General features: G+C 38.0%; 1 protein-coding gene across 4 annotated transcripts in view; it reads left to right on the top strand.

Moving 5' to 3' along the window:
* The window catches only part of cdc14ab (cell division cycle 14Ab), a 74,681-nt gene that overhangs the window by 49,202 nt on the left and 11,485 nt on the right, over positions 1 to 13,994 (top strand). For 3 of the 4 annotated variants that reach the window (XM_036586211.1, XM_036586209.1, XM_036586212.1), the window contains exons 10-14: positions 1,281 to 1,419; positions 4,956 to 5,124; positions 5,725 to 5,828; positions 7,572 to 7,619; positions 13,756 to 13,890. In XM_036586211.1, the coding sequence (XP_036442104.1) occupies positions 1,281 to 1,419; positions 4,956 to 5,124; positions 5,725 to 5,828; positions 7,572 to 7,619; positions 13,756 to 13,890 (595 nt within the window). The remainder of the gene's footprint in view (positions 1 to 1,280; positions 1,420 to 4,955; positions 5,125 to 5,724; positions 5,829 to 7,571; positions 7,620 to 13,755; positions 13,891 to 13,994) is intronic. The other variant, XM_036586210.1, reaches the window with a different exon arrangement.

Below are 13,994 nucleotides of genomic sequence, written 5' to 3'. Positions count from 1 at the left end.
CCACTTCTGTTTCAGTGTTGGTTGAAAGCTTAGAATCTGCAGTTTACAAAGAATTTCTCTGTTTCAGTGGACTGTGATTGTGAAATTATAAAAGTTATGGCAGTTTTGTTATTGCTGATGATAACTGGGTCCATTAAGTTGAGAATAGAGTGGTCTTAGCTGGAGATAAGGCCTAATATGCCTATATATGTTTATATTGGTGAAACTTGATTTACGGGCCGCAGTTTCAGGCGTACAGTTAAAAAAAAAAAAAATACAGGTAAAAATGCTCACTCATATTTTGCATGTAAAATAACTCCTCCTATCAAAAATGCTACCTTTCTGAAAAGAGTGTAAAACCACATTCTCAAGGAAAATCGTATCATAAGTAATTTTAGTGTTGCTGTTTAAATGTACCCAATTGTTTCTGTACTCATAGAGTAGGTGTTGTGTGCTGTCTTAACTTACCCAGCCTCTTTTAGTACATTTGACTTAAAGCTGACTGCAGCCACAAAAACAGAGAAGGTAAAAAAATAAAGTGTTCAATATGTTTTTATTATACACTATTTAAGAATATATGATAAGAATTCAAGGTAAAGTTTTAACCATCCAAAGCTTTATTACATGGGTTATGACAATATGTTGTGACACTGTGATATCGCAGTGCAAAACTGTGACAATGTGAGTTGTGGAGGATAGAAATTCTGGATTTATATCTAATGCAATTACAGTGTTGGACACCAGAGTTTGTATGTGATCAGCACCCATCAACAGCTCACTCCAGCGAATCCTCCTCCTGCCTCCCAGCATATTTCTTGTTTTGATTTATGCTCAAAATATCATGAACGCAGAATCGTGAACCCAGTATTGTGAATTGCATGGAGTCGTAGCCAAGGACTGCCTACTTTGACAGGAAGGGGCTGTTGACAAAAATCGACAAAATTGGCCACAATGTGTTTTTGCTCAACATTGAAGACAGTAGCCTTTTACCAGACTTCTCACCCATTTGTCCAGCATCCAACTACGATCACTGTATTCTTAACCTTCAGAAGCCACAGTTATAAACATGCCATAACTTTGTGTGAATTATTTCTCACTCATTTGTCTGGCAGTCATTCTGAAATTCTCTAACTCACACCAAGATTACCCAGCAGAAGCACCACTCTTATCTCAACACTTCTTATCTATGACTCTTGAAACATATTACAATCACACAACCAATGTTATTTTGGGCTTTTGCCTCTCTGAGTATGATTTTCTATAACCAACCTTTTCACCTTTTGGTTCTGTGCTGTGTGCAGCGGGTTTGGGCAGGACGGGCACTCTGATCGGCTGCTACCTGATGAAGCACTACCGGTTAACTGCGGCTGAAGCCATTGCATGGATCCGTATCTGCAGACCTGGCTCCGTTATCGGCCCCCAGCAGCACTTCCTAGAAGAGTGAGTAGAATTAGATATTTCCCATTAGGGGTGATATGATGTTATTATGATACTCTTTTTTGAGTAGATCAGTTGTTATCTACAGTACTTCTGTAACTCTAAACAACTGCATCCTCAAAACATAACTCATTTTCCTTCTGTATCATGACATGTTTTAGTGAAACACAATCTGTGTCTGAGCTAGCTGACAGACTTCTCTTGAAAGCTGGAGGTGGAGGGAGGAGATGAAACATTACTGTTGATTTAATACTGCTGTTTTTCTTCCCTTGCTGGTGCACGGTGACGCATTCAAAAAACAGAAGATGTTTTGGAGGTGGAGAAACAGGGTTCCTGCAGATTTTTAAAAAAAGAGTTAAGTCTTAAAATAGATATTGAAACTAGATCTGAAAATTAGGGATGTCCAGGCACATATTAATGGATCAGGAATTGGCTAAAACAAGCTTGAACCAGTTCAGACCCTTTGTTCTTCTTTTGCTGTTTACTTCACTGTCCACAACCTGCAGCTGTGAGGCATGTTTTTCAGTAGGTAATTAAGGGGGTTCAATGTCTGCAGTGTTGAACTGTTGTAAAGAGGGTGCTTAAAATGTGTAGTATTTGCAGCTCCAGTGCTTCTGTTGTTTTTAAATTGGCCGCCATTTGTGTAAATATCGCTGTTTAAATGTGAGCGCACAGCTAGACACAACAAAAACCATGAAGCAAATACTCTTCCACAATATTTTTCAGCCTCAAGTTGCAGCTGGTTGAACTTTTTTGCGGAAACATTGGGCTTTAAAGGCTGCGTGCAACATTTCTGGTTTAAAACTGATGTTGGCAGAAATGTTTATGGAAGACTGTTGGGGGAAGAATTTGTCGTAATAAAAAGAAAGTCTCTCATAAATATATCTTTGAATCTCATAATAGTGACTTATTGTCTCATAATAGTAGTTTCTCAGAATTGTGACTCAGTTATAAGCCAATTTAATCCTAAGCCAGTAGACACATTATAAAATGTGGCATGAGGCAAAACACGCTGAATCGGGACGTCCCAAATTGAATTATAAGATGATGCCTAAAGGCCACGTTGAAAACTGTTCCGTATATCCGGAATTGTCTGCCAACAAAAAATATTTAAGTATGGCATAAACTGACTGATGAAGGGCTAAATGTCAGCAGAACTGATAATAAAGACAATGAAGAAGTGCAGTCTTAACGTTTTCATGTTTTTTTCAACCAATCAGTTTGAATAAAATAAGTTTTTAATATATGCCGTAATAAAGTCTGTGCGTAGTATTAAAGTATTAAATTTGATCTTTTAAATTGTGCAGCAACCCTACTGGAAAACAAGAAGTTTATCTTTTAAATGATATGAGATGATGTTGTAATTTTCTTCTTGCTTAATATGACTGAGCAAGAAAATCGAGGTCAATTTTGATTTCAGGTTGACTTTAACTAGTAAATTTTTGCCAAAACAGAATATTAGAGTATGTACTGAGTATCGTGAACACATTTCCAAGTGTTGTGATGCTATATTGTTGACACATTGTACCAACCGTTATAACCCATGTAATCCATAATCCCTGGGCCATTGGAAGACTCCCACAGTTCTCTTGCAGCTTGGAGGTGTTTGTGTGCTCAGGAACCTCCTAAATTCCCCTTCAGCTTTTTTTTTTTTATTTTGGGTAATATTTTATCTCACTGTTGAAAACAGCCGTCTAGTATTTTGGCTTTTGGTGCTGCCATTTACAGGAAAGGCTCTTGTGTAAGTGAATGAGAACACACTCCCCTGCAGAGGAGAGGAAGAAGCTCTGTCAGATACTGGACATGTTCTGGGTTTTTTTATAGTGGGTGAGAATTTTCCTCAGATGCTTAAGCTTGATACACTTTGGGCCCTGATCCAGTGTGGCTGGTTCAGCAGAACTTGACTCATTAGAATGTGCATGTCTGAGTTGATTCTGTCAGTGGTGAGTTAAAGCAGGCCTCTGCTGTGTAGCGTGGCTCATGCTGGAACAAAGGCCTATAGATTGTGGAGAGTCAGAATGTGCTTATAGCTGAGAGGACAATGTTATCTTACAGCATACTTTCCCCTGAGGACACTGTGCAGCGCGTGAGAAGAGAGACAAGGACAAAATGTTCAGGAGAGCCTTAAACTTTAACCAGAAGAACTAACTGAGCATTTTTTCTTTCTGCTGTCTATCTGTCTATTCATTCATGTATGTATCTCTCTCTCTCTCTCTCTCTCTCTCTATATATATATATATATATATATATATATATATATATATATATATATATATATATATATATATATATATATATATATGTATGTAGAGAGAGAGAGAGAGAGAGAGAAAGAAAGAAAGATTTCTATCTATTCATATATCCATTTATCTATCTATCTAGGAGCTCATACACACATCTGTCTGTCTGTCTGTCTTTGTTTTTTCTTTCTTTTGATCATGCTCTTTTTTCTTAATCTTTCTTTTTATTGCCCTTGCTTTTTTTTGACTTTCATTTGTTCTTTCCGTTTGTTTAATTTTTACCTAATGTTAAGTTTTTTTTATTCCTAAAATTTCTTTTTTTTCTTGATTTCTGTCAGTCATTTTATCTTTCTTCTTTTTTCAGTCTTTCTTTCTTTCTTTCTTTCTTTTTGTGTTCATTTATTCTTTTATTTATTTATATGTCGGTCTTTTCTTCTTTGTCTTTTTCTGCCTGTCTATCTGTTCCTTCTTTCTTACTGTAAGGCAGCCTTTTTCCATCTGAAGAGCATTGCTAGGATCTGCCCTTTTCTCTCTTTTTCTGCTGCTGAGACTGTTATCCATGCCTTTGTAACATCTAGAATTGACTACTGCAATGCTGTGCTATATGGACTCCCTGCTCGGGTTCTGAATAGGCTGCAGTATGTGCAAAATTCAGCTGCTAGGGTTTTAACCCACACAAGATCCTGGGAGCACATCAGTCCAACTCTGAAACAGCTTCATTGGCTCCCAGTACAGTATCGCGTTCGATACAAATTGCTTGTGCTGGTTTTTAAATCTTTGAATGGCCTTGCCCCCTCCTACCTTGGTAGTCTGCTCCAGTTATACTCTCCAGCTCGCACTCTTCGCTCCTCTGATTCACATTTGCTCAAAGTTCCTCCCTCTAAGCTGCATACTGTTGGTGACAGGGCATTCAGTGTTGCTGGCCCCAAGCTGTGGAACAGTCTCCCCTCTGAGTTGCGTGCTTGTTCGACCCTGGCTATGTTCAAAGCTAGTCTTAAAACCCACCTTTTCCAGATGGCTTTTTAAATTTATTTTTATTATTATTATTTTTAGTGGTTTTATCTTTTTTATCTTTATTTTATTGTACAGTGTCCTTGGGTGTCTTGAAAGGCACTTATCAAATAAAATTTAATTATTATTATTACTGCCTGTCTCTTTCATTCTTTTCCTTCTTTCTTTCTTCCTGTCTTTTTTATCGTCTCTTTGTCTGTCTGTCTTTCTTACTTTTCGTCTTACCTTCTTTTCTTTATTTATTTCTTCCTGTATTTATTTCTCTCTCTCTTTCTGTGTCATTTGTAGGAAGCAGGCGAGTCTGTGGGCTCAGGGTGAAGTGTATCGCTCTCAGCAGCAGAAGGTGCGCATATATGAAGAGCGCAGCGTGGGCGTGCCTCACCTCATCTCCAGCATGGATGACATGACCATCAGCACCAGCATTCTCAAAGCCAGCAGCCTGGACCGGGTGGAGGAGGTCAGTCCTCTCTAACAGTCCGAACGCCCACCACTCCATCTGCACCTTTCAGCGCCATTCAGCACCGCTTACCTACAGGCTTCAGGCTTTTGACTCAGTAAACAATATAGAAACGCATACATTCATGCTGCTGATAGTAGATTACGTGCTCATCCACGGGCCAGGCTCTCATTTGGAGGGCCAGTGATACTGGGTCTGTAATTAAGTAATGGGTCACTTATTATTTTGAGTAATAGGGAAATTAGAAAATCAGTCAGACTGTAGATACACTGATGCTGTCTAAATTCAGATACGTTTTCCAGCACTGGCTCAGCGCTTCGTGCTCCTTTGCATTATAATCGTGACTTGAATCTGATGAGTCACTCTTAGAATCTGTCGGACTCCGAAATCATTAGTTCATGTATTTTTTAAAACATTCTTAAACTTTGTCTCACTTGATATTCTGGGTAATTTGTGGGATTGACAGAATATGGTTGGGGTTTTCCTGGTATTGTGAAAGGATTTTACTGGTGTGAATAATTCAACATGCATAAATCCCAGCATACTATTTTAGCTTTATTGCACAGCTCCAGCAAGTGATGTGTGGCTTTTTTTTAACAGAATAATGACTACGGTGATAACGGTCTCAGCATGACTCAAGGAGACAAACTGCGTGCCTTAAAGGGCCGGAGGCAGCCCAGATCAGCAACCACGGGGGCTCTGAGGTAAGACCTTCCTATGTGTTGAGGAGATAAAGGGCCTCCTACAGTTAGACAGTCAAGAGCTTTGCTCTCTGGCTGGGTAGAGAAGACAGAAGGAAAGAAGAATGGGTGAACTATACTCAATATGGGGAAAACTGTTATCACAAGCTTTAAGATGAATAACTGAATAATAAGTTTGGAGTTTAAGGGCTTAAACCTTATTCCAACAAGCACCAGTCATTATAACACTTTCTCAGGTGAAATCAAAATGGACAAAAGCAGCGTTTGTGACATTAATTAAATGTTATTGTAGGTTGTGAGTAGGGCTGCAACAAACAAAAATTTTGATAGTTGAATAATCTATCGATTATTGAAACAAATAATCGCTCAATTACCAAATTACTCTTATGTAGCTATCAGCATTTAAAACTAGCGTTGAGATTGTTTTATGCATTTGCTAACTAACAACGAAGACAATAAAAATGAGTAACTTGTTTAAAAATTCACTGTTTTAATAAACTTTCTTGTTAATACAAGAATACTGACCATTATGTAATCCTATCCCACTTTCTGGGTGCGATATTCTTGAAATAGTATCATTTTGGACAGAATCTTTCTTAGCCTGCCGCTCTGTAATGGTACTGAAAGCAGTCCAGCAGCAATGTTGACCGCCACAAAATAGCGGGGCCGTTTACGTGCCTGGCTGATTCCAACGCGGCATCTATGTATGTAAATCTTTGAGCAGCACTCCAGCCATAAACGTGAGATGTGCTCAAATTCGGCAAGCAGTGGCAAACGTTTCTGGCAAACCTGTTCGCTATGAACAGTTTAATTTGAGCGTTGTAAACATTGATTTCTACGGTAACCCTTCGTCCAGCTGCAACTGCAACTGTGATTTAATACACAGTTGTGTCGACTTTGGTTAACTAAGTCAATTAATCGCTGCACCCCTAGTTGTCAGTTGTCAAAGGTTTACAAATACGCTGCTCTTCAGTAAAGTATTACCAAATCTTTTTTACTTTGAACACTCTCTCTGCAGTCTGTACTCCTGCTCAGAATATGGCACTGTAATATAATCTGTATATGTAAACAAATTGTGTTATTGTCGTAGTGTTCTTGTTCAGAAAAGTGAGCAGAGGTGTCAGATACTGTAATGTATACATGCAGGTCAAATAAGCTCATATAACATGATGTACGAAAGCTTTGTATGAAAGAGCTAATGCTCTGCTGCTTTGTGTTTTTATTTATTTTGTTTTGTTTTGTTTTTTTCTTTTTAAACCCTGCTCTCCATTCATTTGCAAGTCGGTCAACTTCCATTAGCTTTTAGTAACGCAGGCGAGTGTTTTGCATTTTCAGCCTCTCTAAGAAGAGATGTGAGCTAAAATAATTACATAGGAACAGGGCGTTGTGCGGTGGTGTGATTTGCAGGCAGAGCTGTGGTTGGCATAGAAACACAGTGTCACTCGTCTCATAGACATGTTGCCTTTGTTCCTTTAGGACAGGTGGACCCTCAAAGATCATTTGAGTCTCTTATCTCTTTGATTTTTCTTTCCTAATTCGATTTTATGGCTTTATCTAGGCGATACAAGCAATTTGGTAAACAGCATGACTCTGTTTAGGGGTGTGTGTAAAAGCATAGAAGTTTCCAGCTGCTGCTGTATGTTGAACGTGTAATTTGTCTGTAAGGATAATTTCAGTTTGATGGTTTAAACACATTGCTTGTTTTGGTTTCCTCTAATAGCTTTTCAATGTTCTTTCACTCTCCAGACTTGAAGACATGAAAATGCACACCAGGTCCCCATCACAGCCTTTCAGGTGTTTTTCCCTATTTAATCACAATATTTCTTTGCCCTCTTCTTCCTCTTCCTTACTCTCCAATTCTTCTTCTTCATCTCTTTCCTTTTTTTTTTAGTAATCTATTACACACTTAAAGCGATGGTTCAGTGAAAACTCATTTATGCAGCATTTTCTTCAGCCCAAATGTATTCTATTGTAATTAACAAGCAAAGGAACTAGATATGGCTCGATACTACATTTTTCTTTTCTTTTCTTTTCTTTTCTAATACCGATATTTAAACTGATCTGATATGTTTGTCTTTAAATTTAATTTAAATGTTTTTAATTAAGGCACTTCGCTTAAGAAGAGCATCTAAAAGTAGGCAATCATGCTCAAACTACTCAGTCACTCTGCGACCCCAGAGGAAGAACTACACATCAAACACCACCACATCACACAGTGTGAGAGATCTGTTTCAGGATCACATTACTGATATGATCCAGCATTTTCTGCTGTTATCAGAGTGAAACCAGACTAATCGGAGACAGACATTGATACCTGGTAAAGGGTCTGTGCCATCTCTAAAAGGAAGCTTTTATCCTGCCAATTATCATCGTACAAACCGCACACCTAAATCATTAAGCACTTGCCCCAAACCACATTCAGGTGTAGTAATCTGAATCAGACTTGTTTATGTGCAAGGTGTGAAATTCAGGGGGTGCTGAATTAACATTGTGGACCCCATGAATGCTATGTTATGCTGTCTGTTAGGGGAAAAATGGACGTTCAGAAACAGACTCAGGGGACGGGCTGTGTGTGGATGAGGACCTCCAATTTTTTTGTAACTTGGTGCTTTATTTTTACACTCTACGTGTATAACTTTAACGTAATAAAGCGCTGAACATCACCTATCAGACTTGGTTTCAGTTTACTACCTTTTACAGACTGGTGGTTTTTGAGCTGAAAAAGGCTAGGACAGTAACGGTAGCTGAGGTAACTTGTTTATCTAAAAGACTGGCTGTCTTTCTCTGTGTAAATTACAAGCCACATTTGATGTACTGTGGCTTTCTGTGGTCTTAACATGGCTTTAATTTAATGCAACGATGGCAAAATGCTATGTGGTGGGCTGTGACGTGCTGAGACAATGAACAGTGCTCTGAATGATGGAGCGCTGGCACGCGTTGGTGTGTATACCTCCATTAAAAACAATGGTTTAAAATTTTTGGACACTGTGCGACGTGATGCGGCACGTTCATTGAGTGGTGGAGTAGCCAGTCGACGTGGGACCCCCTAATACCAGGAGATATTTTGCACACTATTTGACACTGTATGATACAATATGTATATAAAAATGAACAAACAAATTCGAACTTCAAAATGACTGACACTACTGTTTTAGCTATGCAACATATTTTTGTCCATTTTTATGCTTGATAATATTAACTATAATGTAACCCAGAACAAAAACCGTGTAAGACTGTTAAAGATCACTTGTACAACGTTACTTGTATATATTAGCCTCGTATCTCTAGTGCAGAACTAAAGAAGCAAACCTAAGACAGAAACTGTGTATTTTTATTTATGTATCTGTTTTATTTTCATCAAACTGTCGCTTTAAAATGTCTATATTTGCCTTTCAAAAAGTAACACTGCAGTGTGTATCCTGGTATAATCAGGACCTGTGGTTTTTTGTCTCAGCCCCGTGTTTTCCACAATGTGGAAAAACAAATATCACCTTAAAGGTACTTGTCTGCATCCTCTTTCCCTTTTCAGACACACATTATGCAGCACAGTGTCCTCATCGTGCCCCTTGAACTCAAGAAACACAGCGTAAAACTCTCAAAGCGCCAGCTCTGAGAGCAGAACAATCGCATGCAGATACAGATGATGCTAGTGATGATGCAGACGGGCCGCTTTTTAGCACTTTGGGTTCTGATGCAAATACAGCGTCCTCTTTTGAATGAGGGTTTGGCCCTTAATTAATTTCCCACAAAGAGTGGTGCGAGAAGAGAGCTCTCAGCCCTCCCACTCCTTTGAGTACATAGAGAGAGATAGAGAGAGTGAGGGAGTGGAAGTTAGAGGAAGTAAAAAGGAGAGAGGATTGAGAAAAGGCTGGATGAAATGTATGTCTGTGAAATGTGGATACAATGCCATATCACACGTCTACTGCTACATATAAAGATTACGATGTCTCTTGCAGTATATCCTTAATATGACGTGCTAAAATGTCATCCACATAAAGCCAATGATGTATGTAAATGACCTCTGTTCTGGCTGCCTTGTATTGTGCCCTTGTTCAAAAAGCAGTCCATTACTCCTCCTATAGACCACATGGACTGGGGATTGAATTGTATATTTAACTATGTTTTCATACTACATCAAACTCTTTTATTAAAAGAAGAGAGAAAATTAGGTTTTCAGTTAATGGGTCCTTTAAAATATATTGTGAAGACAGACAAATGGATAGATTTATGAATGAAGAGCAGAGAAATGGAGGGAGAGTAATGAAAGGGGTATAGAGAGATGGATGGATAGAGACATGTGAGCACACTGGGGCATTGTGGCTGTCTTTTTAATACAGTCCAGTCAATACAAATGTTTTGTTATCTAGTACCAATTTTGAGCAGTTAAGACTTCTGGTAATGATAACATTGGCCAGAATAAATGTGTTTACTTGATAATTAAGTGCTTTAGTTGTATGATTTGTCAGTTGTCAAATATCTAAAAACCCCAAACAGCAACTCTATTTATGTAAGTAGAGAACAATATACAAAAATATGTAATAATAACTACATAATGAGCCACTCGTAAACAATTTTGTAACTTAACCAATTTCTGGCCATTCCGCTAGTGGAGTGGAAATTAACTCTAGGTAATGTCTAGTTAATGTGATAAAGTGTTTTGTGTTTTTAAATTATGTTATCAGATTAACTAGAACACAGTTGGCTGTCTGTATATGAAATGCTGTGACTCTATGTTGAGCTGCTAGTGAGCAATGAGAGGTCAAATAAAACAGACAGCACATCTGCAGCTTTCTTCATATGAAACAATCCTGTACAGCTGCCACAATAAAAAATACCATTTCTACACCATGAAACACTTTAACCACACAACACACTGTTGACTTGCAAGCCAATGAAGATGAAAATCCAGTTTTGGTAATCATACACATTTCAGTTGAAATATATTTGATAAAAGTTATTGAGGTAAAAAATGCATAGTGCAAAAAACGAGGGACCTCCACAACAGGCAGAAATGGTATTTTATGACTACTGTGAGAAAAGGGGTTAACTGTAATACATTGCTAGAACACATAAATAAACTCTGCCAGAGTTTTCCTGATGGTTTTTCTTTTGTATGTTGTTCAAAATAGCTTCATGTTCCTGAATTCTTATATAACATTAGAAATCTTATATAACATTTCTTATATACCGTTTTTATTTTTGCTCTGTCAGCAGAATTTCTGTGAATGCAGATAAATCCGTGACGGAGAAGCTTAATATTTACTGATTTTTGTGTATTCGTGTTATAAATCAGTCAAGCTTTAGTGCTCTTCTGTTTAAACCCCCATTATCTATTTTCTCCTTGAAGTGAGTGAATTGGAGAAAGAGTGAGGCGTCTTACAGTGGAGAGTTGCTGCCCAGACCTTAGTAGGAGTAGCAGAGAGAAGTAGCCTTGACCCCTGTACATGTTACCAGTGCCGCTGTTCTTTCCCTGAACTCCCAGGTTATTTCTGGCTCTTTTGAAGCCCTCTCTTGCCAAATCAGGACCTCTTCAAAGAATCTTGTAATCGTTTTAACCATTCCATGCTTACTTCAGTTCCTCTCAGGATGCTGCAGGCAAACCCATTAGCTCCAGTGCTCACAGGTCCATTTTGTGTGGCTGATAAATGTACCATATTTATTATTTTGTAGGCTGTTCATTCGGCACCGTTCAGTTGATGTAAGAATGGAAACTCTCAGACTTTGATAAGAATTTCCCTCATTTCATATCTAACGTGCAGCGCTGCTGCTTTGTGCTCAGAATGAATGGGGGAAAATCCAGAACAGGACTAAGCCCATTTCATGCATGTTTAGTTAGCTGATTTGTTTATAGTAGTACAGACTGAGATGCGTTCTCTATTTTGATGCTGTCTCTTCTAGTTCTGCCCAAACGTGTTGGCATTGTCTCACAGATCGGTTTGTAAAAGACTGGGAGCTAATATCATCGGGACTCTGTGTAAAGCGTTCTTGCATTTTTTTCCTTGAGGATGCCTTTCTGGCTTTTTTACTTTTGTCCATACTGCTTTTGTATTCTAATTTATTGCACACCTGGGTCTGTCAGTTCCACAGCCAGTAATCACCTGGCTCAGCTGTTTTGGGAGCTGGAATAGGGCTAAAATGTTGAGCGGATACAGGATCCTCATAGGCAACATCTGCTGATCGGGCAGCCCTGTCTTAGTTGTGTTTATTTGGGGAGATTTATATATATTTTGTCACTGAGCGCGTTTACATGCACTCAATAATCTGATCATTTCTGCAGTTATCTGATTATTCAAATAGTGATGTAAACAGCATACTCAGATTTCTTAGATCGGAGTAAGGTCTAGAAATCCGATAAAGGGAGCTGGATTTTAGCTCAGTAATCAGATTTCTCAGTGCATGTGAACTCTTACTCTGATTTCTTTCAGATTTCTTTTAAAACATGGACAGATTAGCATTTGTAGAATTGAAAAATAAGCACTTATTGGATTGTAGTCTTAGCATTTGTGGAGTTGATGGATTAGCATGTTTACAGTTGAATAGTCAGAATTAAGTTAGAATTGGAAAATTAGAATTTATAGAAATGAAAGATTTAAAGAGTTGATAGATTAGCATTTAGAGAATTGGAAGACAGTTTATAGAGTTGACAGATTACCATTTTAGGATAGCATTGATAAAGTTGATAGATTAGCACTTATAGAATTGGGATCTTAGCATTTAGAGCATTGATAGATTAGCAGCATTTATAGAATAGCATTTAAATAACAGATTAGCATTTATTAAATTGAAGGATAAGCATTTATAGTGTTGACCGATTTGCATTTATAGAATTGATAAATTAACACTTTTTGTGCATGTGCAAAAGCAGACTGCGGTACCAGAAATAAGCAAGCAGCGCTACTGTGAGACACAGCAAAACACTATTGGAGCGCCACTGAAACCAAATACATGCTTGAAAAAATGAAGGATTTAAATATTCTTCATCTTCTAGATGATGATGTTCATAGCTTCAGGTAAAGTGGTGCGATGTTTTTAAATAAGCTGCGGCAGGAAGTAACATTACATTTGCGTCATGTCTACTTCTTTGAGTTTATTGGCTGGTTGCAAAGCAGAAATCTGATTACTGCCTGACTCATGTAGACATGGAGTTTCCCATTATCTGATTACTCGAGTGCATGTAAACACGTTGATCAGATTACTGACAATCTGATTTTCTGCAGTTATCGAATTATTAAGTGCATGTAAACACACTCACTGTTGTAACCAAACATTGCATCTTGAAATGAAAACTTTATAGGAGAAGGAAAAAAACTTTTGTTTCATTTACATTAAGGTTAAGATTTTATTTCTTTTATATATACAAGCTTTCAGAAGTTTGGAATCACTTAAGTTATTGATTATGAATATTTTTATTCACACTAGACCCCAAAAGGTACTTCATGATGTTTTATTCGGTAGTTCAAGTTTTGAGAGCATTAAATGATGAATAGTAAGTTGTTTTGCCTGAGATCTAATCACTATGTTTCAAATACAAGGCATGCTGGCTGTTAATTTTATTACAGTGGTTTACAGCTATTCTGCCATTTTGGAATCTTCTACAACTCTGCAAAGTAGAATTGTAATATCATCATTTCACACATTTATCTGCAACTTTTTTCATTTTAATGACAAAATGATCCCAAACCTTTCAGTTGTGACTCCAGACTTTTAAACAACAATGTATATTTATCATGTTTATGTATGCAAGTAATTTTGAAGCATATCTATTGGTTCATTCGTTATGAAATGTACCCAAAATCTTAGGAACAGCTGTTTTTAAATGGTGTAAAAGCTGAAAAACAAAAGAAAATAAAGTTACAAAGTTTTGTAATATGACTGACAATTTACAGTGGGAAATACAATAAAGCTGGTGTCTTTTTTGTGTGTTTCGCAGTAGACTGAGTGCAGCCTCCAGCCCCCAGGGTCCCATTTCACCCCTCAAATCCTCCAAAGTGTCGTCCTCTTCCTCCATCTCCGCCTCTGCCAAGAGAATCAGCCGAGACTCCTCGTCCTCATCCAGACTCAAAAGGTGAGCCACTCCATGACTCTCCGTCTTCCTCCATTCTGTTCCCTTGTCCTGTTTGGGCTTTAGGCCCACGTTTCCATTCCTATATCACGTTCCCACCCTCTTCC

The sequence above is a fragment of the Colossoma macropomum genome, unplaced genomic scaffold (genome assembly GCF_904425465.1).
Source record: "Colossoma macropomum unplaced genomic scaffold, Colossoma_macropomum, whole genome shotgun sequence".
Classification (NCBI taxonomy): Eukaryota; Metazoa; Chordata; class Actinopteri; order Characiformes; family Serrasalmidae; genus Colossoma; species Colossoma macropomum.
The sequence above is the reverse complement of the archived record's forward strand: the minus strand, read 5'-3'. Positions and strand labels throughout refer to the sequence as shown.